At 44.4% G+C, this 21574-nt stretch overlaps 3 protein-coding genes across 18 annotated transcripts in view; 2 read left to right on the top strand and 1 right to left on the bottom strand.

Moving 5' to 3' along the window:
* Nucleotides 1–2213: 2213 nt before the first annotated feature.
* Nucleotides 2214–15352, top strand: AP1AR (adaptor related protein complex 1 associated regulatory protein). Of its 6 annotated transcripts, none has more exons than XM_053941338.1 (11): nucleotides 2214–2434; nucleotides 5741–5789; nucleotides 6444–6470; nucleotides 6919–6944; nucleotides 7346–7442; nucleotides 8138–8236; nucleotides 9842–9937; nucleotides 10084–10142; nucleotides 11039–11112; nucleotides 11871–11999; nucleotides 12948–15352. In XM_053941338.1, the coding sequence occupies exons 1-11, from the start codon at nucleotides 2358–2360 to the stop codon at nucleotides 13211–13213; spliced, it is 999 nt and encodes a 332-aa protein (XP_053797313.1). In that variant the 5' UTR covers nucleotides 2214–2357; the 3' UTR covers nucleotides 13214–15352. The 6 variants fall into 6 exon arrangements, with proteins under 6 accessions (XP_053797313.1, XP_053797312.1, XP_053797315.1 ...); XM_053941337.1 differs by having other exon boundaries at nucleotides 10081–10142; XM_053941340.1 differs by lacking the exon at nucleotides 9842–9937.
* A 1264-nt stretch (nucleotides 15353–16616) lies between these two features.
* TIFA (TRAF interacting protein with forkhead associated domain) lies at nucleotides 16617–19789 on the bottom strand. The gene is made up of 3 exons (XM_053939961.1): nucleotides 19688–19789; nucleotides 19315–19440; nucleotides 16617–17495 (listed from the first exon to the last, which is right to left on the bottom strand). Exon 3 carries the CDS (start codon nucleotides 17441–17443, stop codon nucleotides 16880–16882), a length of 564 nt encoding a protein of 187 aa, XP_053795936.1. The 5' UTR covers nucleotides 17444–17495; nucleotides 19315–19440; nucleotides 19688–19789; the 3' UTR covers nucleotides 16617–16879.
* ALPK1 (alpha kinase 1) overlaps nucleotides 19706–21574 on the top strand; it is a 37905-nt gene continuing 36036 nt past the window's right edge. For 9 of the 11 annotated variants that reach the window (XR_008430368.1, XR_008430367.1, XR_008430366.1 and 6 more), the window contains exons 1-2: nucleotides 20039–20069; nucleotides 20286–20422. The gene's annotated coding sequence lies outside the window, so the exon portion shown is untranslated. Of the gene's footprint in view, nucleotides 19744–19890; nucleotides 20070–20285; nucleotides 20423–21574 lie in introns of those variants that run through there. The other 2 variants (XM_053939955.1, XR_008430370.1) reach the window with 2 other exon arrangements.

The following is a 21574-nucleotide window of genomic DNA, read 5'->3' as shown; positions in this document are numbered from 1 at the left end:
CGGTAAAGAGGCCTTATTTAAGAGTAAATTGTTATAGAGGCTGTGAAAAATGCGTGTTTTGTGACTGGCTTTTTCGCAAATGTTACAATGAATATTACACGTGTAACGTTGGAAAGTTAGGCCCGTATTAGTTCTCTCCAGTAGTGTGTTGAACGTATTTTTAGGTTATAACACAATGTTAAAATAGAAACTGCACTATGTAGGATACTTTTTAATTAGCTCAAGAAAGAGATGGGATAATCAAGGAATTCTTCGCACAAGGACAACAATTACAGAAACCCCTAAATTTTCCAGAGGAGAGGAATTTATGGCTTTCCTTATCAACAGAAACGAACTTCTTCAAGCCTAACTTAGACTCAAAGGCACCTGGGGATTAACAGAAACTTTTTGACAAGTACCAGACGAATTTCTTGTTTTAAATAAAATATATACATAATCATGAAGTGGTTTGTATATGCAACAGGCTATTGCTTTTAAGGTTATTCCTTTGTTCACAAGGGATGCTTGTTGTGGCTTAAGTGCCCGAGAGCATCCGGACGTCCGTAATTCTTTGCTTTTTATTGTCTTGCAATTGTCCTAACTCTAAAATTTTTATTACTCTAATTGTATTATTATTTTTATAACCATTTTTTTTTTATTATTAAACTTTAAAAATTTTCAAGACCAAGTGCTTGGCGTTTTTCACACAACATAACACCGTGCATGAACCTGCTCCCTTTGAGAGGAAGGCAAGCTGAAGCATCCCTGTGGGTTTACTCGTATTTTCAGCCAACACATTCTTAATCCAGCAGCCCCTTGTTCCTTCCACGTAGCGACCCATGATGGCCTTCTGCTAACACTGACTTCTCACGTTCTGGGCAGGAGCGGCACGGCAGGACACGCAGGAAAACACCTCCAGGGACAAACTGCGGAAACAAAGGCATTCCGCGAGGATATTCCCGATACTCCCGCCTCAGCTCGGTGGCCTCTATGTCACAGCTGAGGGTACTGTGTTAAAAAATAAAAAGGTGTTCAGTTTCTCTGAAGGAATTTATGAACGCCTGTCAGGCTGGAATACTGCAACATCGCCTCTTTGGGAAAGGAGCAGCGTTTACCTTGCCAAAATGTCAATTTCCTGGAAAAGAGTGTAATGAGGAATCGTATATCCCAGCAATATTTTCTGGAACCTTCACTGTATTCCTCCCGAGTCACACCGATCGGCATCGCCTTCTGCAATTAATTCCTGGTTGCTTTTATGTCCGCCTCACCCTCATTCTCCCTCCCTGCACGCAATCACAGTAATGCACTTTTCCAGGCTGACCTCACATTTCCAGGGAAAGAGCAACATCGGGCTGTGCTTGGCAGTGATTTATTATCTTCCTCCTACCTTCTGCTGCTCGTCACTACCCTAGCAAGCGGCTCCTGCGGGTCCCGGCGTCTGTCCCGTGCTGCTAATGGAGAGCTGACTTGGAATCCAATTAACCCTTCCACTGCTGAGGGATTTTTGGAGCCGTTCAAAGAAAGGAGCAACCCAGGTCTTTGTAATGACACCATTAACTTACCACGGACAAAGGGGGAGTGGGCTCACACCGAAAGAGAGTAGATTGCACATTAAACTGGAGATTAGGAAGAAACTCCTCCCTGTGCGGGTGGAGAGCACCTGGTTGCCCAGAGAGGCTGTGGCTGCCCCATCCCTGCAAGTGTCCAAGACCGGGCTTGGAGCAACCTGGGCTAGTGGAAGGTGTTGCTGCCCGTGGCAGGGAGCTGGAAGGAGATGGGCTTGGAGGTCCCTTCAAACCCAAACCATGCTGCGGTTCCGCGTTGCCACGTGTCAGCGTGGCGCTGTGGTTTAAGAAACCAGGGAGACCAAAAATGAGTGGGGAACCTCGCTAAACCACTGCCTCTGCTCCAGGTGTGCTCCAGGTGTTGCCACCTCGATGGCGCTGACCCAGTCAGGGCTCCATAACTGGGGGGACACCCCTTTTTCATCCCCCCCTCATAATAACAGGGACCTAGAACGGAATTCCCCTCCTTCAAAACGCGATTCTCCATCCTGCCCACGGGGACCCTGCCATATTTTTCCTCCTGTCAAAACACGGGCCGCCGTGAGACGACCCCACGGCGCAGGGCCACGGGGGAAGCCGCTTTCGGGGCGGGATTCTGCCGGGCTGGGACGGTCCCGGCGAGGGGCGGGCCGATGTCGCGATGATGCCGGTGGCAGGGGCGGCGCCGGCGGTGGCGGCGAGCACCGCCCGCCCCTGCGCAGCCATGAGGCTGTGCCGGCCCTTTGTTGCCGGGGGTCCGCGGCCGCCCCTCCCCACGGCCGGGGCGGCCTGAGCCCGCCGGGAGGCAGCGGGAGCTGTCGCCAGCAGGATGCCATGGGGAACTGCTGGGCGCAGTGGTGCTGCGGGCTGTTCTTCCGGAGGGATCCCGGCCGCGTCCAGCGCGGCGGAGGGTGAGCAGCAGCAGCAGCAGCCAGCGCGGCTGCCCCTTTCCCCTCCCCGGGGCGGGGAGGTGCCGGGCCCGGCGGCTCCGCCTTCCCCGTGGGGCAGGAGGGGGATGGCGGGGTGGGCAGGGATGCGGGGTCCGGGCGCGCCCGGTGCCCGTGGCCCGTTCCTTTCGGGAGCCGCGGCATCCCGGGAGGATGGAGGCGCCGGGAGCCCGCCGGGCTCGGCGCGGTCTGTGCGGTCGGGGCTCATGCACTTCCAGGGTCACCGGCTCCTTAGCCCCGGTGTTTTTCCGGCGGGAGATGCCTGGAGAGGTTTTTCAGGTCGGTCGCCGAAAAGCCGTGCAGGCGGCCGTGCTTGTGCGAAAGATGGAAAAACACCCGGTTTTCTGCAATGTGATCTCGTCCTCACTGTGAGTCAGAGGCTGAGACGCTGTTGGGATAAATCAGGAGCAGAATGGTTCGGATGAACTCATGTCTGTTGCAGAATGGTTCAGAAGAATTCTTATCTCTTGGAAACGTGTGTGACAACCTGTTTCGTTCTGCCACGACCAGTTCACGGAAAAGCTCTCTGCAAACAGGAAACGCTTGAGGTCTTTCCATATCCTGCCCAGTACTGGATCACTTATTTTTGATGTGTTAGGGTAGAAATCGTTCTCAGCACATATGCTGAGCATTTTACGTGATGCAAGCTCGTGGCCTCTTGCTTCACATCCGCTCTGGCAGGCAAGTCTCACCTTCCAGGCAAGCTGCTTCTCAGAGACAGGGGTGAAAAACCAGGGCAGTCCATGTAGAGGATACCTGCTTGTACCTTTAGTGCTCCACCAGAGGGGATGAGAACACTTCCAATGCCTTGGCAGCTGGGCACTGAAGCAGCAGTTTGTCGTGCTTTGAGAACACCAGGCAGCACTTGAAAGCTTCTTCCTGCACAACTTGAAAGCTTCTTCTTCTTCCTGTGTGTTTTGCTGAGTCTTCTTCTACATGCCAATGCCCCTTTCTTTCAGCAGGCAAATCTAGTGACAGCTTTAGTGACAAAAAAATTGTAGTGGCGGTCCCTGCATATGTTAGTCCAGTACCAGGCTGTCCTTACCAGTGGAACAAATCTTACTGCCTGCTGCGGTATTGTCTAATTGTCCAGGTGTTGCACAACCTGCAGTGACAGTGTAAGGCGTATAAAATGTGCTGAAACTGCTGGCCTCTGTGTTTCAGATCAGGTTTTTTTTTTTTTTCTGGGTGTGGTGGTGGTAGTTTACAGAGCAGTAGCAGAGTGTGGAGGTTATTCTCCTTCCACTCAGCAGGGAATTCTGTTAAAACCAAAGCTGTAAAATGTGGCGTATTACAAAGTTTGCAAGTTAGATTGATACCACATTGTCCGCATTTGGCCGTTTCTGGAACACCATAATGTAAAAATGTAGCTTATCAACTTAATGATTATTTTAATCACTCAGATCCTCCCCCCCACCCCAGCTTCATAATTTTTAGATGCTCCAAGATTTGCCTGTAAGAGATAAACTCTTAATTAAACAACTAAGTATAGAGTTTTTAGTAAGTGTGTTTATACTGGAATATTGTAAATTGCCTTTGCTTGGAATTGTGCTTTATATATATATTATATATATGTATATATATATATACATATAAAACAATGGAAAAGTAGGGCTTAAGGGAGAATTATAAAAAGTGCAAACATTTTCATAGGTTGCTGATACTTCACATGAAGTTTTGGGTAGGGGTGAAGCTGATGGGTCTTCTGTTTGTGTCCCTAATGACCTCAAGCTTCTGTAATTCTGCCATTTATGGGCCCAAAACTCTGGCACAGACTTCAGTTTTCTGGCACTGAGTCCCTGTTCAGCAAGCAGCTGAAAGACCTGCTGAAAGAGTAGCTCTTCCTAAAGCTGGCCTTGCTGTCGGGCTGCTTGTGATGACACTTAGGGAGCTTGCAGTGCATTTGGTTTGCTGTTCAGTTCTTGCAGCTAAGCTGACTGCAGCTCGAGTGCTTGGGAAGTTGGAAGTAATTTACCTAAAGCCTGGTGCTGCAAACTGGAACGATAACAGTGTAGATAGCCCTGGAACGATTTCCTGTTACAGTGCTGTTAAATGAGATTCTTAATGGTGTTGGCTCCTACACACCAAATTACAGAGAAGGGCAGCAGTGAAATTGCTCTGAGTGCTCATGCCACATGTCCCAGTTATCCTTGTCACATAGTACTTGATTTCCAGAGAGGAAAGTGGCCTTTCCTCTCTGGTTTCCCAGCAGTGAATTCTCTGGAAAAGGTTCTTTAGTGGCAGGAAAGGTTGTGCAACAAGGAACCAGTGGGTAGTGCAACAAGTTGCCAGGGGAGATGCTCCCGAAACTGGCTTCCAAAGAAGAATGAGATGGAGATGAAAGAGGATCTGGCTAAAATAATTCAGGCTTTGGCTGGTGTGCTGCTTTTATTATTGTCACAGTGTTGGTGTCAGTTGCAAGTGCTGAACGATCTTTTCGTGCAAGTATAGAAATCCCTGAGGCCCTGGCTTTATTCCTTGCACCAGTCAGCACTGGTAACTGGAAACCCTGGTTTTGGAAACAGTTCGATGAAATGGATGTTGCACTGAAGAGTGTTTACATTGGAATGTTCTTCTGGACAGTGGCCAAACCTCCTTGGCTAGGTAAAAATGTATTCAGGTAACTTAACACTGCGTGGGGTTTTGTAGAGGACAGGGCTAACTGCCCTCTGCAAAAGAATTAAAATAAAATTGGAAGAATTCTTAATAGAGACTCAGGAGAAGAAACCAGTTCCCTGTATAAAATTAGAGCGTGAATCTTTTTTTTTTTTTTAAGCTTAAAAGTATTTCCTTGACCTCCTATTGGATGTTTTTCTCTGAGGCTCAGCCAAGCTGTCAAAATAAAATGTATTGTTTAACACTGATGAGGTACAAGATGCCAGGAAAGAGTTAAGTGCCGTGGTGAGCAACAGCATTTTCAGAAACTGCCTGGAACAATGTTTTTTTCCAGGAAAAATGTATTACAGGGATTGCAGAACATGCTAATAGTCTGTAAATGTCAAGTCCAGCATCCTGACAAGTGATTTCATCTCACAAGGGTTTTAGTTTTTTCCCCAGTTCTACAGAAGATGTTTACATGCTTTTGCCTCTGTCTGCTGTAGTAGGGATGCAGAGCTCCAGTTAATAAGTCAATGTGCTAAATACATGAAGATTTTGTTGTTATTTTAGATTTAACATATTTTAAAATCTATTTTAAACTCTCGGGCTCGTTTACCTTCTGCTGTGTGTGGAAGAGTCTTCTGCAGTCTAACTGTAAACTTATTTTTCCAGATCCAAGTATTTTAGAACATGTTCAACAGGAGAACACTTCACTATAGAGGTGAGTACTTAGATTTTTAGCTATTTAAGAAAAAGTGGGAAAAGCTGAATCCTAGCAATGCCTTTAACACTTTCTGCAGTTCATGAACACGGAAATATTCTGGGATATTCCAGCCCAGATTGGGAAAAGGAGGTGCTGTTCTCTCCTCCCAGATTTTAGGTCAGTAAGGAGTCTTGCTGTAGGTACTGACCTCTGTGTCTGATGCACTGACTGGATTTAAGATTACTGTACTGAAAGCCAGTACAGAGGATTTTTTATTTGCTTTTTCTTTTTTTTTTTCTTTTTTTTGGTTTTTGGTTTTTGTTTGTTTGTTTGTGTTTTTGTTTGTTTGTTTTTTGTTTTGTTTTGTTTGGTTTTTGGTTTTTGGTTTTTGGTTTTTGTTTTTTTAAGTGACAGCTGAACTTCTGCTGGATGAGTTTGTGCGGCTTAGAATGCTTGTTTTTTAATTAGGACTCTTCTCCTTTTAGGAGGAGAGACATTGGTAAGAAGGTCCAACTCTAAAAATAAAATTCCTCTGAAAGTAGGGTTACAGTCCCACTGTTAGAATTGGAGTACTGTTTTTACAAGACACATAAAATGTGCAATCATATTTTATGTGTGTCTTTAGTGACTCGTTGTACTGAGTTGTAAAAATTATTTCTTTTTCCTCTGCAGTTTGAGAACCTGGTGGAAAGTGATGAGGTGAGTACCTGGGGCATTATGTGAAACCTGCTTGTAAAATCCCTAAAAATGGTTCCAAGATCTGAATCTTCCTCCTGCTTTAAGCTGAGTTGTAGACTTAAATCATGGTTTGTTCGGGTTTTTTTTAACTTTCAGTTTTCCTTGCACTGGAAATACGGATTTAAGGCTTTGGATAAAGATCTAAGAGATTGGTTTTGGGGAGTATGGGAAATAACCCATTAAGGAAGGGGGCACTATGGACTTTGGGAAGAAAGAAAAGAAGAGGTGTGGGGGAAAAGTGTGTTCGGGAAGACTCAAAGGAGAATTTGCTCCTGGCATAACTCCTGCATAAGACTCAGCAAGTGCCCTCAGTCTGAGAAAATGAACTGGGTTGCTCTGCTAAGGGAAGTTCTGGAAGTGCTCTGTGTTTATGAAAATCAGACTTTTCTTTTTTTATTTATTTTAACAGGGGGAAAGCCCAGAAAGCAGTCACAGGTAAGACACTGAGACTGAGGACCTCTCCTTCCCTCTGCTGTCCCACTGTGATCACTAAACAAAACGGAGTAAGGGAAAAACAAGGGACAAAAAGAAGTAAGGAAAAAAAAAAGTGGGATTTGGACTGCAGTGATGGTAATGGTTCTATTCCAGTAGCTCTGTTAGCAGAGATGGTTCTGAAAATATACTTTCTGTAAAGATATAAATAATATATATTGTGAGAGCGAGGAGAGACAGCATGCTCCTGAACAAAATGGAACTTTCGGGAGGAGGAGGCCACAAGCACAGCCTGTTGGATCTGCCTGAAAGCACTGGTCAGGAAAGACCACACAGATATGTCAAAGTGCAAGTGAGGGTTGTCATGCATGAATAATAGATGGAGCTTTTTTGTGTTTCCCCAGGCCTCTGACTGAGGAAGAAATTGCAGACCTGAAAGAGAGACACTACGACTCCATTGCTGAAAAGCAGAGGGTTGTTGATCTGAAGCTTCAGTCAGAGGTGAGTGGTCACAGTGAGAGTACAAATGGTTTTTCTTCCAAAAATGTTAGGGAGAGCCATGGACACCAGGGGATTCCACTCACACGGAACAATTGGGTTTTGTTCATCAGTTAGCCTACAAGGTGCACAAATTCCTTCTTTTTAATAGCCTCTTAGCTGAAAAATGGAATGAACAGGCTGGGTTTCTGACCAGGATCTCTTAAATTGGACCCTTTCTTCAGTGACAAGACCAAATGGGGAATAATCTTGATTCAACTTTTCCTGTGCTAAATTTTCTCCACAAGTTTCTTAAGGAAAAAAAACGCACATAATTTGTTACTCTGTTTTAGTGTTGCAGCAGTTAATGGAATATGATCTGGAATACAATGTAGAACTTGAATGAACTTTAATCTAAAGTGCCTATGGAACTGAAAATCTTTAAATCTTTCACTGTGCAGTCCATAATAAAATAGAAAAAAGCATTACAGCATTTCACTAATAATAAGTTTTTTCTCAGTGGTTACCTAAATTTCTCGGGCTGTTTGCTTGCGGGGAGGGAAGCTGTTAAATCCAGTTAATGCTTTAGGTGTAGTCAATTTTGTTTTATTTTGATTTTCTAGCTGCTTTTCCTTTGCTTTCTCGCACTTACGGCTTTATTAACAGGAAGGTAGATAGGTTCTGCTTTTGTTAACCATTACTGTTTTGTTCATACACAGTTAGCCTTACAAGAGGAGAAGTTAAGACTAGAAGAGGAGGCTTTATATGCTGCACAACGTCAAGCAGCCAGGGCAGCAAAGCAGAAAAAGCTCTTGGAGGTGAGGGGGAAAAGACCCCAGTATATATGAGAGCCTCTGTCCTGTTCCCATGTACGCAGACTTCCCTGATACCCTTTCCATCTCAGGAGACCTGACAAGGAGATGGCTTTGGCTTGCAAAGTAGAGAAAGAAGTACAAGATCTGAAAGTGCAGCTGGTTGGAGCAGCTGAAAATCACCATAATTGTTTGAAACAGCTTCTGTTGCCAAGTATAGATTTTGAATGAGTTACAATTTTAATCTATAATTAGCTTCACACTCTTCTTATATAACATGTAGAAGTTACTGATATTAAATGTAAAAATGATCTGTGATGGCTTTGGGGTAAAAAAGCCCCTGAAATTAAGCACACGTTTAATTCAGACATCATTTAGACTTGTAAAATGTACTTTATATATTTGTGCACTGTACGGCTCGTTATCTTTGTGTTCTTTATAGACCCTGCTCTGGAGTTTTCATCTGATTTCTGTGTCACTACCTATAGCTCTCATTTCACATTTCTTTCTCTCCCCTTGCCATTTGGTCTGGGAGGGTTAATTCTTTCTGACCTTTTTGCCTGCTATTTTTTTTTCTTACCACTTTTGATGTATATAAAAGCCAGCAAAAGTAGATTTCTTTTTAAATGGCGTTAACTGGTTTTTGTAGAAGTTCTGTGCAAGAAATGCTGTATTTCTTGTCTTTCAGTATTTTTAATATGCACTTCTTTTAGTCAGGACCTAAGACAGAATGGATTGTAGAGATTTTAATTTCCTCTTGGTGTAAAATTAGTACCACTTATCTCCTGCTCAAACAGCCTCCTCAAAACCCATAAGGATTATAAGGATTTTAAGGAAGCGTTTTTGTCCAGATATGCATTGAGCACTTAGCCCTTCTAGATAAACTGGAAGCTATTTTTGAATGCATCACTCATCTCCCTGCTGTTCGTGGGCACAAATGGGAAAATGGCTTTTTCCTTGGAACTATGGCCTCTCTTAAAGCTCATTTGGCTTGCTGATGTTGCCCTACTAAATGTCAGGGTCTGTAACAGCAGGGAATTTTAATATGTGTGTGTCCTGGAACTGGCAGTGCTGGATATGACCTGGCAAAACAGGGAGATAATCTAAATTGGGTATTAAGTGGGTATAGGAGTCCTGAAAGAAAATCGATGCGTGTGTCAGTAATTGATTTTGACAGATTTGTTGACTGTGTTGTGCCAAATTTCTGTCTGTTCCTCTCTGCGTTCTTGAATCTTTTCACCTCTAACCACCGCAACGCGATATTTCTGCTTCCACTTTTTTTTCTCCACACTCCCCATTTGCTCACTTCATCCTGCAATTACTATTACTTAAATATCCACGATGCAAAGTGTGCCAGAAAACATCACCATCTTGGGATTGAAAAACACTAGATCCAGTGCAGTCACCTCCCCACACCCGAAGCAAAGAGCAGTTCTCAGATGAAGTTGACATTAGCGGAGTTATTAATACTTTTGGCCCTGCAAGGCAGCAAAGCTGTTATTAATATAGATGAAGCACTTAGTGCTGATGGAGACAGCCAGAGGAGATGGCAGCACTGCTTTGCACAGGGATGAAAAGATTTGTAGGAGATATTTATCTTTTAAATGGCAGGGTGGCTGTTCCTGGGCACGGAGCAAAAGAAATCCAGCATCACCCAGGTGTCAGTTGTGCACTGAAAGCACTTTAAGAAGACAGGAGCCAAAACAGGTGTGGTCCTGACTGAGGTGGTGAACACGTTTCTGAAAACTGGTGGGCTTTCTTTGGTGGGGGGGGGTGCATAAAATAGGATGAAGTGTTGAGAGCTCTCTTTTGAGTGTTCAGCTTTTTCAACGATTCACTTTTCTCACTAGCAGCGTAGGCAGCACAGGATAACGCAGAGAGCACATGCTGTCAACAACGGAGAGTTCCAGAGGTAAGAGACCAAATTTTATTCATGTCAACTGAGACTCCTCCCTGTCTGCACTCCTGTTCCTCGTCTGGAAAGCTGGGGGGTATTTTGGGTTCATTCTGGTTGTCGCTGGAGTTATTAGACTGCTGCATACAGTGCTGCTCCCAGCTGCTAAAAGATATTTACACACACACAAAATCCAGTGGTGTATTTTAGAAAGGTGGTCATATGTAAGATTTCAGCTAAAGTAAACATATTTTTATTGTTCAGGACCCTGGTTTAAAAACCCAATAGAAACACACTATTTAAATGGTTTATAGAGTCTGCCTGTTCCTTCATTAATATTCTTAATTATATTTATTTATTAAATATTTAAGTATTTATTTCTTTTAAGTCGCTTCACTCCCACCTCCTGTGTACAGTGGTGGTGGTGGGAAAAACAAGCTAAAAAAAAAAGTGGAGAAATTTACAGTGGAATGGTGTTTGAGTTTAGAAAAAACTCATGCACAGAAGACAAGGAGGAATTTTGCTATGGAAGTACACTTAGAATAGGAGCTGAGAAAGCTGAGTAGGAACTGTCCAGATTTTAAAAACAAAGGACTGCAGGAGCAGGGTTTGAATTCATGGCTTAAAAAGTGATATGAAAAATACGGAGATTTTATCTAAAGTGATGAAGAGAGGAGTTGTTTTGAGTTAGTTAATTGGTTTTTAACTGAAAATACTGATAAAAATTGAGCAGAAGCACAGACTGGGGGAGGATGTGATGAGTAGGAATAGAAAGGCATTTTGTAGAGGATTTTATAAATCATTTAGTTCAGGGTGTATGTGCTTTGTAGCACAGAGCTGGGGGCACGTGGATTAGCATATTTTTGATGGCACCCTTGGAGGTTTCTAAAGCTATAAAAATTGTGTTCTTGCAGCTCTGTGGCAGAGGAAGACCTCGATCCTTTCCTGAGGAATACAAAATTCCAGTATGAAACTTTCCGAAGTAGTAGTAAGTCTGCCTTTCCTTAAGCACATCTTTAAATGTTAAGGGACCCTGAGGGGCACAGAGTGCTGCTTCTTTTTCTAGATAAACAGATTATTTATAGTTTTATGTATACACACACAAATATAAAATGTGCATACATGTATCTGTAATGTTAAAATCTGATAATTTTTTTATCTGATAAATAAAAGACGGTGGTGAACATTTCTTGTAAAACCAGTTGAAGATGCAGATGTGTGTTTATAGCTTTTTTTAACATCTCTTGGCAAAGTAACTAGAAGCATATTAATGCTTCATTTTTTTCCTAATGAAGTGCAAGAGGTGAATTGTCCTGCCTGTACTAAAGAATTCCACTAACATTTTAGAGGAAAACAGTTTGATAAACTTGTATCTGTAAGTTTTGGTGACAGTACATGACAACCACTAAAGTGGAGGATTGACGGCTGTGTGAGTAGTTTGGTTTTTTGGGGAAGAGAGGGTTGATTTGGGTTTTGTTTTATTTTTACAAGTCTTCATACAAGCTCAGCTTACAGCTTACTAAACTCCTTTCTAGTTGCAACTAGGCCATATCTCAGTGATATTGACTATTTATAAGCTACTGATTACTCTTTGAACTGATAAAGTGCCTTTTCCAGCATTCCTGAGGTTTAAAGGGCCGCAAAGCAGAGTGACAGCTTAATTTTTTACTTTTGCATGTTTAACCTGAAATTCAAGTACATTTATGAATTAAAAATACATTATGGGTTGTTTTTTTTTTTTAATAGGGCTTTCATCTGATGCCACAGTGCTGACACCCAACACGGAGAGCAGTTGTGACTTGATGACCAAAACCAAATCAGTGAGTGGGAACGATGACAGCACCTCCTTGGATTTAGAGTGGGAGGATGAAGAAGGTATTTATCCTGCATTTCAGCTTCATCCTGAACTCAAAGGTTAAAGATGCTGACAGTTTAAGCTGTGTTCATTGTAAATTCGTCTTTTTCAAAAGGGAAGGTGATTTAAAACTTGTTTCGGATGGAATTTCTGACAAGTTTAAAAGTTCCTGACAGTTAAAACTGTAAATTATTTTTACCGAGAACATTCCTCATTTTTGATAAATGTGGAGATAGCCCTACTAAATGAATTCATTTATTAGGATACTCCAGTAGACAAATGAATTCATTTCCCTGCATTTTGTGGAACTGACTTGTAAACTCCTGACAAAAGTAATGGTAAAGAAATGCTGCCCTCTCGTGAGCCAGGAGCAGAAGGAAGAGCTTGTTCATCCTTTGAAAATGTGGAGGTCGGTCAAGAGCCTGACTTCAATATTTTGGGAAAAACCCTTATTACTTGTACTGTTAACATTTACTGGGAACTTGGATCTGCATTCCAAGGAGTATCCCATCAATCATACAGCAGTATCATTGCTGCTGTTATAGGTGTTTTCTGCATTTCCTCATTGTTGCCAATGGGTTTTTTTGTTGGGTTTTTTTGGGTTGTTTCGTTTTGTTGGTTTTTTTGGGGGGTTGTTTATTTGTTTGTTTTGGTTTTGTTTACTAAACCTGCAAAAGCTCTTAGTTGAAAGTTTATCCATAATGCTCAGACCTTGACTGTTGAAAGGCTCACCAAAAATAAGCAAGCGTTTGTTTTTTAGCCAGTCTAATGGGTGATCAATGTCTGTAATTACTGACAAAATCAGTAAAATCTTAGATGTCCATGAGCAGTGGCCAGAACCATATTTAGTGTGGAGTTAAACAAACTGAAGGCCTTTCCGATCTGTCCAAATTCTACCATCGTTTCTCATAGCAGCTAGGTGAAAACTCACGAGGACGTGTTTCTCACGCGCGTGTGTTAAATGCCAGGCATGAACAGGATGATCCCGGTGAGGGAGCGCTCCAAGACGGAGGAGGACATCCTGCGGGCAGCGCTGAAATTCAACAGCAGGAAGCCAGGGAGCCACCCAGCCTCAGCCTCCGACGATTCCAACGGGCTGGAGTGGGAGAACGACTTTGTCAGCGCCGCCGTGGACGACAACGGCAACTCCGAGTACGCCGGCTTCGTCAACCCCGTGCTGGAACTGTCGGCCTCGGACGTCAGGCTGTCAGATTCCGAGCACCAGGACAGATAGTGACCATCCCTGCACGGCCCCTGCCCGTGACCAAATGCTGGAAAGGGAAGTGGAATCACCCACAAAGCCACCTGGCTCCTTTGTAACCCGCTTCCCCTTTTTCTTACGCGCGGAGCGGCGAGCGACGGGAACGACTCGCCGTCCGGATGAATTCAGAACTAAGTGCAATTTTATCACCTACCTTCCCCACTTTTGTGAAAACTGGGATGATTCTATTGTGTATATTTCTGGGTATCTGGATTTAATATAAAATTATCTGCACTAATTGGAGCTTCATAGCTTTGACTTATCTATATTTTAACTTGCCTTTTTTTTCTGGATGATGTTTCTATTGATTGTGTTTTAAAATTCATCATTGGCCGAATATTTATCTCAGAAACTGTCCTGTATAATTTATTTAATACTTGAAGATAGAGAAATAATTTTAAAATATTTTTATTTCTGGTCTGTGCTTTTTGACTTGCTCTTCAGCTGTTTAGAGGGTGCAAAAGTAAGAGCTGTAAAACAAATTTGACACATGCCAAATGTGCAGATTTTCCCCTGTCTAGCTTTAAGTCTTCCTAGTCTTCTGTTGTCCTTTTTCCATTTATTTTATTTTTTTAATTACTTTATGCTAAGCACGGTTAACCTCAATGAACATAGTAAAACTGATCAGGTTAGGTAAGATATCGCCTTGTATAATAATATGCCAGACTTAGTAAGCGTGTGCTAGATAGAAAAGCAAAAGTAAATTCTCTGTATGTGTCAGTAAAATGGGAATTTTAACCAGTGGAAAACTGGGAGGACCAAAGTCTTGTTTTCCCAGCCCCCCTGAACAGACCAACCTCTGTTGCTACGTGGTCCTTAAAATTCCTCAGTTGTGGAAAATTTATAATTCCACTGGACCGGAACAGTTATGGAAAAGCAACATCCAGTGAGCAAACTGGGGGAGGGATGATGGCTCTGCTGCTGGGGGTGGGCAGAACAAGGACCTAAAGACTGAATTTCTACATCTGCATTTTGAAAAGAAAGAAGAAAAATTCATGTTTTAACAGTGTGTTAAAAGTGCTCTGCCTCTCCTGTGCCTCTCAAGTGGATGGCTCATCCTGCTAATACGGGCTGAAATCCAAGGAGGTGTTCAGTGACTGCACCACTGCTGTCCTGTGCTGTGTGGTCTCCCCCGGTATTCCATGTCAATCTTAACTTTTTAACAAAAGAGAACCTGCAAAGTGCTTGCAGATCTCAAGCTTTCCCCCAAAGTTTCAAAGTAAAGCCATTTCTACTCTGCCATTATTTTGTGCAGCTGTCTCGTTCTTTCCAGGGGGAAAAGGGTGACAGGGTTTAACTTTGTTTTGGAGTAAAAGGGAACACGTTGTGGCAAGTAATGAACCTGCTCTGTCAATCATCAGAACTGAATTTGTCGGTGAAAGTTGTGCGGAAAATGTGGTTTAGCTCGTCTGAAGCTATTTGGAATATTTGGGTCATTACAGCGTGGATAAGGAACAAAAATACTGCACACTGGGGTTAAATGCGTACAAATAACCTAGAGAACAGATAAATCCTGTTGGTAACATTCCATCTCTTCAGTTGTAGCTGTGTCACTGAAAATATTTCAATGCCACTATTTATATTTGCAATACTTGTAATGAGCTTTAAAGACCTGTACACATCAAATGCATATTTTGGGTTTGGCCTAAGCTACTGCTGTGTGACTTCTCCTGGATATTTCTTTGTACAATATATTCCTATGGGAAGGAAGGCAACTTCCTCAGCATGTAAATAACATGTTTTTTTTTACCTGCTGAAACTGTCACCTCCCCTGCCCGCTGGCCGGGGAACATGAGGTGACCTTGTCCTGACCATGCCTTGAGGAAGTCAGTCAGCTGACAGTCCTGCCCTTAGGATGGACAAGCACTTAGGAAAAAGGAGGCTGACTCCAGCTTTTTCTGTGATGGGCATGTTCTGTAGCCATGGTTAACGATAACATTTGCAGTGCTCAGTGCACCATGCTGGGTGACTTGTGAAGTGATGCTCCATCTCTGTGGCTATTTGAGAAATCGAGGGATTCTGCAAACAGCTCGTGTGAAGCAGTTCAAGGGTACTGTAAAATGCCTATCTGTACAAATTTAAAAGTCATTAAAATTTTCAGCAAGTCTTACATTTGGCAGTGTGGTATCTGTTCCTGGGTTTGTGGCAGCCATGGCAGAGCCCTGCTGTATCCCACAGTGTCCCTTTTGGGGACCTGTTGCAGAAGACCTGAGGAGTTTGGAGCATGGAGCCCTTCTCCTGTTGGAAATGAGCAGCTGTACCCTCACCCTTTAAAGGCAAAGTAACCTTCCTTGTGTAAATTACCTTGTGCTGGGCAGATCAATGCAGCGATGGGAGACAACTCATTTTTGAATGTTTTACACGGTTGATTCTTACCTCAGGTAAATACAGCTGAGCAAGTGCTTGTTGTTTGGAAACCAGAGCCTGGTTCCTAGAGTGGAAAACATGGCAACATAGTAATTTTGTCACAGAGGAGATGAACAGACAAATCCTACATCAACCTGTGTTTGAGTTTCGTTGCCCCTCCCATGGCTTTCTCACACTTGTGGTTGGTTGCGTTAAACTCAGCTGTTCCTCCCCTCAGTTATAATTATGGTTTGCTTGGAATGATTAATGCTGAAATGCATCCTAATATTTAGTGGTGATAAAATGGGTAACCCCCATTCTTCCCCAGTGTGTCTTTCAAGCAAACTAAAATACTTGACAAAATAAAAAAGCCAAATGCCAATGAAAAGCTGAGCCCCTGACAAAGGAAAACATAACTGAAACACCCTGAGAAATACTTAAAAGACAAGAAAATTATTAGAGAGGTTTGGGTAGAGGTGTAGAGGTAGAAAACTTCCTGAAAGTATTTAAGTAAATTCTTACCTTGGAGCGATGGCATTTTTGGAAAGCCTGGAATAGTGCCAGTGACAGTCTCTTATCTGGATGGTCCTGGAAATAATTTTATTCTCCAAAAATTCTTTTAGATTGCAGCTATATAATGGAGCAAATCCTTACCACAGAACAAAATGTATTTATTGCAAAATTCATGTGGATTTTTATAGACCATGATCACTGATGCTACATGTTTGTCTACATCACAAGCAAAAGCAGTTAACTTGCAAAAAAAAAATATATATGTTAATTAAATAAGTAGAAATAAAAAAGAAACCTTGCTTTGAAGCTAATCAAAACATAAATTTAAAAGGACAAAGTGTTTCTCAGTTGCGAAATCTGTGAAGTCACAGCCTTGGCTCGCAAAAAATACTGTTTGGAATTTGGTGTGCAAATAAGAGCACAAAGTATAATATGCAACACGACATTGTGTCAGCCCTTGGCTGGGACCAAAAACCCTGCTGTGCATGCTCTGCATTAATGCCTGTTAAATGTTCTGGGATCGAACCTGCTGCCGTGGATTTGAGTGACCCCCCCCACCTCCCACACCTTTCCTGGCATCAGAGAGCCCTCAGTGAAGGCAGTGGCAGGAATCCATTTCTGTGGAGCAGTGCTCTGGAATGCCTGTGCTGAAAACACCAAGTAAAGAAGACTGATGTGCAGCAGGCAGTGAGCTCCACCAAGAACACTGGGCTGAGGTGAGAGCCGTGTATGCTGGGAGCTGTGCAGGCCACAAAAGCTGATCCGGCCTCCTCCTCCCCGCTAGTACAGCTCGTTTTCATCAATCTCTGTGGGGCTTTTGCCTTGGGAAAGAGGAAAGGAAGGAGAAACGCCATTCTCGGGTATAGGCTGCAGGGATGGCAGGCACCTTTCTTGTAAGATGGGTGCTTCAGCCAAGTGTAAGTGAATCTCAAAATAATCCACAGCCTCCCCTTCTTGAATCTCTGCCAGGATCTGGTAGTCCCCAAAACAGATGATGCACTTCAGGGGCAGGTCGATTTTGTTTAAGTACCCCAGTTCCGTTTGGCTGACGGTCAGTTTGGTTTTCTTGCTCAAGTTCTTGATCTCAAAGCCGTACTCCGAGGTGTGGAGACTCCTGTAGAACTGCAGGGAGAACTGGATGCGGGAGACGCGCGTGTCCATCAGGCTGTAGCGGCAGAGGCTGGAATCGCGGCCGAACTTGGCCGTGTCGTCCGCCCGGACCTGCTGGCGCCTGCAGAAATCCAGGCAGCGGAACATCATCTTCTCGGCCTGGCCGGGGTGGTAGAAGGTCAGGTGGAGGCACGTCACTGTCTCCTCTGTTTCGGCCTCCTCGAAGGAGCTCATGACGAGAGGAGCCCTCAGAACCAGGAGGCGGCAAAATCACGGCGTGGAACGGCTGCGGAACCCAACAAATTGGTTTCAGTGTGGCACCGCAATATTCCCTGTGCTGCTCTGCACTGGACAGAACCCGCAGATACCTGACAATAAACGTGATGAAAACACAGGAGCGGGAGCTCAGCAGCCACGAGTGACCACTGCTGCCAGCAAGCTCTTCCTGAGGGTCTCGCAGGCGGATTTATCTTTGCAAGAAATGTGTCATTTAGCAGATTGAGATTTGATTGACAGACTTAAAATGGAGTAGGCATTACTGGCTGGGCCTGTGCGCTCTGCTCTAGGTGTTTCCTTGTGGCTGGAAGGTATCAAAGGACTTTTACCAGGAGTCTGTCTGTAGGCAGTGGTAATTCAAATATTTATAAAGAATTCCTTGGGCTCGCCGAACTGACCTCTTTCACAGAAAAAGTGTTTAGAGGTGACTGCTGGGACAGAATAAAAAGTGAATGCAAAAGTTGCACTACCCACGAGACCTAAAAGAGGAATTGTCACCACCTCTAGCTATTTCCCCATTGTCTGTTGGAAAATCCCAGCTCTCTGCTTCTGCAGAAGTGCTAAAAAAATTTACTTTTCTTGGGTTTGATAGTTTTGTGCTGTTTTTTGAAGTTCTTCACGTGCAGCACAGAGACCACACACTTATGAAACAAATTCTGTTCCAAAGCCTGAGTGACTGCAGTGCATCCTAATAAAACCTGAGACAGCTCAGGTTCTCTAAATGCAAGATGCCATCTGGTTCTCTAAATGCAAGGCCAGCGTCTTCCCACACTAAAACTGAGCCTTGAAAAGAAAAGTCTTGCTATCTGAAAGTAGAAACCAGCCAATGAGTTCCCAGTTACTCACCAGAGAAACACGTGAGCAGCCATTTAACTGGTATCACGCAGAGCAGATGTTTCTATATCCAGACTGCCTTAAGTTCCCAGCGTGTGTCTCACACAAGATCTGGAGCTCACCAGCTCCAGTTCAGAGCTTTATGAGTAGCTGAATCATCACTGCAATGAAGTGATGATTGTGTTTTGTGATGATGGAGTTGACTTGTGGTTTTTACACACTGCACAAAAACACCAAGCATAGTGCACTGTGGTGTATCAGTGCATCATTATCTGTGTGAAACCTCAAAACTGGCTCCTCTGCACCTTTAACACAAAATCAGCCACAGTTCTGACACAGTAGCTCAGCAGCCTCAGCTTGGTTACTGAAGCAGGCTGCAACAGCACAGATGATGAGTGAAACACACCATTTCCAGCAGAGCTCCCTTTAAAACAAGCTAGGAAATATCATCTGTGCTTTTGGCAGCAATACAGACAGACGCCCTGATCGCAGGTTACTCCTCTGCCATCTGTGAGCCAAGCTGTGGTGGCACCATTGTCGGTCCCTCCTCCTCGTGGATTCCCCAGGTCTCTCCGGGATGCTGGAAGCAGCTCTGTGGGCCAGGAGGGACTGTCCCCGTGTCTAGCCCTGCCCTTCCTTGTTTTGTACCAGTGAGGGGATATTACATGAGGTCACCTTTGGTGAAGGGGAAAACCACTGTGCGCTTTCATTATGTTCGCAGTTCAGCCCGCAGAGACACTTCTGTGCCTCACGACTTCAGTTCACATTAGTGAGTTTTACAGACGGCTACGTTAATTTAAAAAAGAACAGCCACCCATTGCTTCGGCAGCACCCACTGATGAACCTGGATCTCGGCAGCTCCCACAGACCCCGCTCCAGACCCACGATCCCCTCAGGCATCCCCCTCACGGCTGCCCAGTGCTGCCTCAAAGGCTCACCGAGATCGAGCATACTGAGCATTCCTTCACGTAAATGCTAAAGGAGTTTCTACTTACTAGAGTGCATTGGCCAGGAGGAATAATAAACTTTCTGTAGATCTCTCCCGCAGCTCTAAGGCAGCCACTGCTCCGCTGTCGTCCACCGGAGTCAAACCCACCGTGGTCTCACCTCGTCATCCTCTCCTAGGGGACAGCGAGTGCCATTATCCCCACTTCCAGAGGCAGCAGAACAACGGGAATCCCTAAGAATACGGGCTCCGGCTCCCGGAGCAGGCTCGGCGCCACCTCCCACCCCACAGCACGGCCATCCCGGGATCTCCCGGACCGAACCCACGGGAACTGCTCGGCGACATCCCGGCCTGCCCGCCGATCTATCCCGCCCCTTTCCCTCCCCTCATGTCCTCCCGGCCCGGCCCGGCAGCCTCCTCACCTGCCGGGAGCGGGGCTCCGGCGGCTGCCGAGGGCTGCAGCGGCTCCTGGCTCCCGGTAACTCCTGAGGGAGCCGGCGGGAAGCGCTGAGGCGGGAGGAGCTGGGACGGGCGGGGCTGGGGCGGGAAGCGCTGAGGGCACCGCGGGGCCGGAAGTAGAGCGTCTTTAAAAGTAAAGGAGGGGGGAAAAAATAAAAGAGTTAAATTATTTATAACAGCCAATAACTCTAAAGGAATAGCCACGGGTCTGTCCGGGGTTTACGGGGCCATGTGAGCATGTGTTCAGAGCCGTGTCAGGGATCACAAGTTCACGGGCTCAGCTGTCAAACAAAATAATCCCGCTTCTACCCCCTGTATGAACGCTTTGAGGAGTAAAACGCTTTGGTAAGCGGCACACTATAAGCATATAGCAGTTGACCTGATGATGTTCTTAAACTGATTATTGTAAAATATTTGGTTGTTTGCTTTAAGCAACCGCAGTTCAGGTTCATTGCGCTGCCTTTGGCGAATAGCCTAATCTTCCCCTGGCCGATGGTCTGAAGTGATCTGAAAACTTTTCCTTACGTCTCTTTTTTCCTCCCTTTACAAATCCTGAGACAGCCGTGGATTCTTCTTTATCCAGCGGCTGTCCACCCGTGTTACTCCCCAGCACAGGACAAGTGGCGAAGCGAAGCTGTTCCTTTTCCATCCACATCCCGAATCTTCCGTGTCCTCCCTTCCCTGTGCCTGCCCAGCGAGTGAGTACTGAGGGCTTGATTGCTCTGGCACGGGCCGTCAAATTCTGCCTTGGTTCATCATACAAACTGCTTTTCACTTTTTGTACCTTCAACAAACAGGTAAAGTACTTGTGTGGGTTGATAAGTTCCCTTGTAGTTCTTGTGGAATAACTTTTATCTGTATGCAGCCTACTACTGCTGTTCTGTGGGCTCTTCTCCCTGACATCGGGGAAAAAAAAAAATAAAAGGGGAAAAAAAAAGGGATTAAACTGTGTTTTGCAAGAAGTTGTGCTGAAAAGCAGAGAAGGAAAACAGATTACTCCAACTTTCTCCCACACGTGAAGGCCTTTTTTACAGCAGGCAGGGCTGGGCCTGTGTGCTCACACACAAGAAAAATGCAATACTTTGCTGCCTTCTGGAAAGGCCAGAATTGCGCAACCCTGCTGTTTATTGCATCTGTCGATAGTTTTAATTCCTGTCAGCCCTTTGTTTCTGGAAAGAGCCAAGTCCCAGGTCATCGGACAACTTTTCTGATAGAATTATTTTGATACTTGTATCTATTGAGGTATGTAAGGACCTTTCCTTTTTTTTTTTTTTTTTTTTTTTTTTGCCCTAGGATTGTGTAACGTCAACTGCATGTTCCTTTATTGTTTTATGATTTAAGTATAGCTCTGTGTGATTTTGTACAGGGGAGGGCAGAAACTGGATTTACAGCTTCTCTCTTCAATAAGTTTCTAGTCAGTTGAAACGTTGCCAGCTTCAGGAAAACAGCTCCAGGTTTGCCCTTTATGAGAAAAAAAAAAAATACACAGGCACTCTGTGCCTGTGGGGTTTTTGGGTGATCTTCCTGCTAAAATCGTTCTGTGCTGTAGTGAAAGTTATTCCAGTATTACGATAACTTCTTCTTTTAGTTGAAATTTCTTCCATCGAAAGCGAAACTGCAGATAAATGCGGTGTTTGGGGTAATTTAGTGTTTTTCAGGCTGGAGGATCAAGGCGGTTTTGACATGGCTGTGACGGTGCGTTGTTCTTCTCACAGCTGATTTCTGTAACTCCAGAGCCTACACAGGCAAATCCGGGAAATGGAAAAATACCAGGAACTTTAATGTTGCTGTCAGTCCTAATTGGCTTAGGAAACAGGAGTCAGTGAGGGGAAATGTGTTTCTTTCTCTTT

Source organism: Vidua chalybeata, chromosome 4 (assembly GCF_026979565.1).
Source record: "Vidua chalybeata isolate OUT-0048 chromosome 4, bVidCha1 merged haplotype, whole genome shotgun sequence".
NCBI classification, from domain to species: Eukaryota; Metazoa; Chordata; class Aves; order Passeriformes; family Viduidae; genus Vidua; species Vidua chalybeata.
The sequence above is the reverse complement of the archived record's forward strand: the minus strand, read 5'-3'. Positions and strand labels throughout refer to the sequence as shown.